Consider the following 2,916-nt stretch of genomic DNA (forward strand, 5'->3'; position numbering starts at 1 on the left):
AATTAGTTTTGTTTTCCTTGTGTTTCAGCCCTGCCACGTCGACTCAACAAAAGCTAGATGCTTTTAGGCCACTGGAGGGAAAGCAAAAGGAAAAATTGCAACATGGCTGTAATGTATTACATTGCTTCTTGTATGCGACCACTAAATACTGTGGACAAGCCAGGATTTCGCGTTATGATGCGTGTGCTGAACCCTCGCTATCAGCCCCCTTCACGACGAACTCTGACTGCTACATACCTACCCAAAATGTATGAAGAAACTAAAGGCGTTGTGAAAGGCCTCCTGAGTGCAGCACACTTTAAGGCGTTCACTACGGATGGGTGGACGTCTGAAGCTAGGGATAGTTATTTGTCGCTGACTGCCCACTTCCTGGACCAGGAATGGGTACTAGTGGAAGTAACACTGGGATGTAGATTGTTGAAAGAAGACCACGCGGGGGAGTACCTTGGCGATGTACTAAAAGAAATGTTGGCCGAGTGGGAAGTGCCAATAGGGAGCATTGCGGCTTTTACCACTGATAATGGCGATAATATGCGGGTTGCTGTCGAAGCTCTACCAGCGCCTCACGTGCGATGCTTTGCCCATACTGTCAACAATGGCATAAATGCTTTCATGTCTACATGCAAAAAGCTACAAAGTGCATTGAAGGATGTGCATGAAGTGCGCAACTGGCTTAACTCAGACAAGGTCTGGCGCCACTATGAAGAGAGTACCAAGAAGCGTTTCAACGTGACCCCTACAAAAATACCATCGCCGTGCAAGACGCGTTGGTGGGTCGACCTTCAGTTGGCGGAGGCGGTTGTTAAGCACTACAGTTGGCGTTTGGATTTTGTTCCCAGATATGCAAGAGGGAAATATTTAAATAATCCCGTCACGGGACTGCATGGGCGTGCTAAAAGTGTACATCAAGGGCATGAAGCCGATAGAGAAGGTTTCCACTGTGCTTGGGGCAGAAACCTACCCGACGAGCAGCTTCATTTTGCCTATGATGTACCTGATTGATCCTCACAGTCATTTGTATGGAGGGGATGATCTACTCGACCTAGCAGAGCCGCAGGAACGTGAAGGAAAAGAGGTAAGTCATTCAATATTGTTCCTTTTAAATGCACCCGAGGGAAATGGATGGCGACGCATGCTCCGCGCCCCGCTGCCCCCCCGGCCCGGCCTCCTGGAGAAGGGAGCCGCGGCCGCGGCAGCGCGCTGCGGGCGTGCGGCCTGCGCCTGCGGAGCGGAGCTGCGAGCTGCCGTCGCTGCCGGCCCTGCGCCGCCTCGAGCCTCGAGGAGCTGGCAGCTGGCCGGGGCCGGGGCGCGGAGCACTGCGCCTCGCCTCGCTCACCCGCGGCCCGCGGCGCGGGGGCCATGGAAGTGTTTTGCAGCACGGACGGACGGTCCCGTTTATCGCACAATTTGTGCGTTACAAATTCACAGTAATTATAAGAGGCATCTCCGTTCTTTACAGGAACAGGACGATGACGACGACGACGATGACGATATCCCTCTAGCCCAGGATCCCGAACTTATCCCTACGAACATGCAGGGTACCGTAGTTCAGTTTCTCAAGAAACGGTTCAAGCCTGACCCCTTGGCTTCAGCTCGAGACGTCGACTACGTGTCAGCGCGCGCTTGTAACGGAGTTTTGGCTCGATGCTCATTTCTGGACCCTCGTTTTCGAGAAGAGATACTGGAGGAAGATAGAGCTCATGCAAAATTGCTGCTCTTGGCTGAGCTGAAGGAAATGCCACTTCCGGAGCAGCAGCCGAACCCTTCCGACTCGTCCGAGTCAGGCAGGTAGCCAACCTCTATTTCCCCCCATACCGGGTGCCGGGTGACACAGAGGGGACGCACGCGCACGCCGGTGCGGGCGTTTTTGCATGCCTGAGGTGAGGGGGCCATAGCGCCTTACGGGCAGGACGAGTAGGCAAACCCGCCCGCACCTCCTGCGTCTTCTCTTAACCACTCAGTCTCGGTACTTTCAAATGCTCACCTCGCACTCTCTATATCAATACCAACATATTTTTTTCTGTTTTCGCAGAATTAGAGAAGACCCCCAAAGCCGTAAAGGCTTTATCGAATATTTCCAAGAAAAGGAAGATTGCTGCTGCCGCTGAGTCTAGTTCTGGTGGTGGAGGTGGAGATAGCGGTTCAATTTCAATTGAGGACAAATTTTTGCAGGAAGTGGATCGTTATTCGCTTATGTCTCCACTACCGGTTGAGTCAGACCCATTTAAGTGGTGGAAAGATCATCAAAGTCAGTTCCCACTACTTGTCAGGCTTGCAAGAAAATACCTGATTATAACAGCGTCCAGTGTGCCGTCTGAAAGAGTGTTTAGTACTTCTGGTGATGTCATAATTGATACTAGGTGCTCACTGTCAGGAAACAATGCAGAAAAGTTAATATTTTGTGCCAAAAATCAAAAGTACATGCCCGTCCCAAGTTAGTCTGCTATATGTTCTCTGCAGGGGCGTATGCCGGCGTATGTCATGTATTATAAAAGATTAAAAATACATCTTGAAATTACGTTGCTTTTGTCGTCTTTTCCCACATTGTCAAATGATTTGCTGATTATTTTACAGTTTTATCAATATTCCAATATTTTCAATATTCCAATATTGACAATATTCCAATATTGACAATATTCCAATATTGACAATATTCAAATATTGACAATATTCAAATATTGGCAATATTGTCAATATTGGCAATATTGTCAATATTGGCAATATTGTCAATATCCAATACAGAATATTGCTATTGCCCCGAATTCCAATATAAAAATATATTCTCTATTGGTTTTGAAAAAATAATACCGCCCACCCCTAAACCCGCCACACGAGTGCATGCGGTACAGTATAACTACGAAAGTACGCAGCGTAAGTCAGCCATTTGATATTTAGGCAGTCGGATGTCGACACATA

At 48.7% G+C, this 2,916-nt stretch overlaps 1 protein-coding gene across 1 annotated transcript; it reads left to right on the plus strand.

Moving 5' to 3' along the window:
• Positions 1 to 18: 18 nt before the first annotated feature.
• Positions 19 to 2,530, plus strand: LOC127751005 (E3 SUMO-protein ligase ZBED1-like). Its single transcript, XM_052273861.1, has 3 exons — positions 19 to 990; positions 1,460 to 1,784; positions 2,033 to 2,530. Exons 1-3 carry the CDS (start codon positions 58 to 60, stop codon positions 2,437 to 2,439), a joined length of 1,665 nt encoding a protein of 554 aa, XP_052129821.1. The 5' UTR covers positions 19 to 57; the 3' UTR covers positions 2,440 to 2,530.
• The last annotated feature ends 386 nt before the right edge of the window (positions 2,531 to 2,916 follow it).

The sequence above is a fragment of the Frankliniella occidentalis genome, unplaced genomic scaffold, assembly GCF_000697945.3.
Source record: "Frankliniella occidentalis isolate FOCC.00 unplaced genomic scaffold, Focc_3.1 Scaffold308, whole genome shotgun sequence".
Classification (NCBI taxonomy): domain Eukaryota; kingdom Metazoa; phylum Arthropoda; class Insecta; order Thysanoptera; family Thripidae; genus Frankliniella; species Frankliniella occidentalis.

Coding starts and splice junctions, on each gene's coding strand:
- LOC127751005 (XM_052273861.1), top strand. CDS start 58: ATGCTTTTAGGCCACTGGAGGGAAAGCAAAAGGAAAAATTGCAACATG. Junction 991..1,459: donor AGCTTCATTTTGCCTATGAT/GTACCTGATTGA, acceptor CGTTCTTTACAG/GAACAGGACGATGACGACGA. Junction 1,785..2,032: donor TTCCGACTCGTCCGAGTCAG/GCAGGTAGCCAA, acceptor CTGTTTTCGCAG/AATTAGAGAAGACCCCCAAA.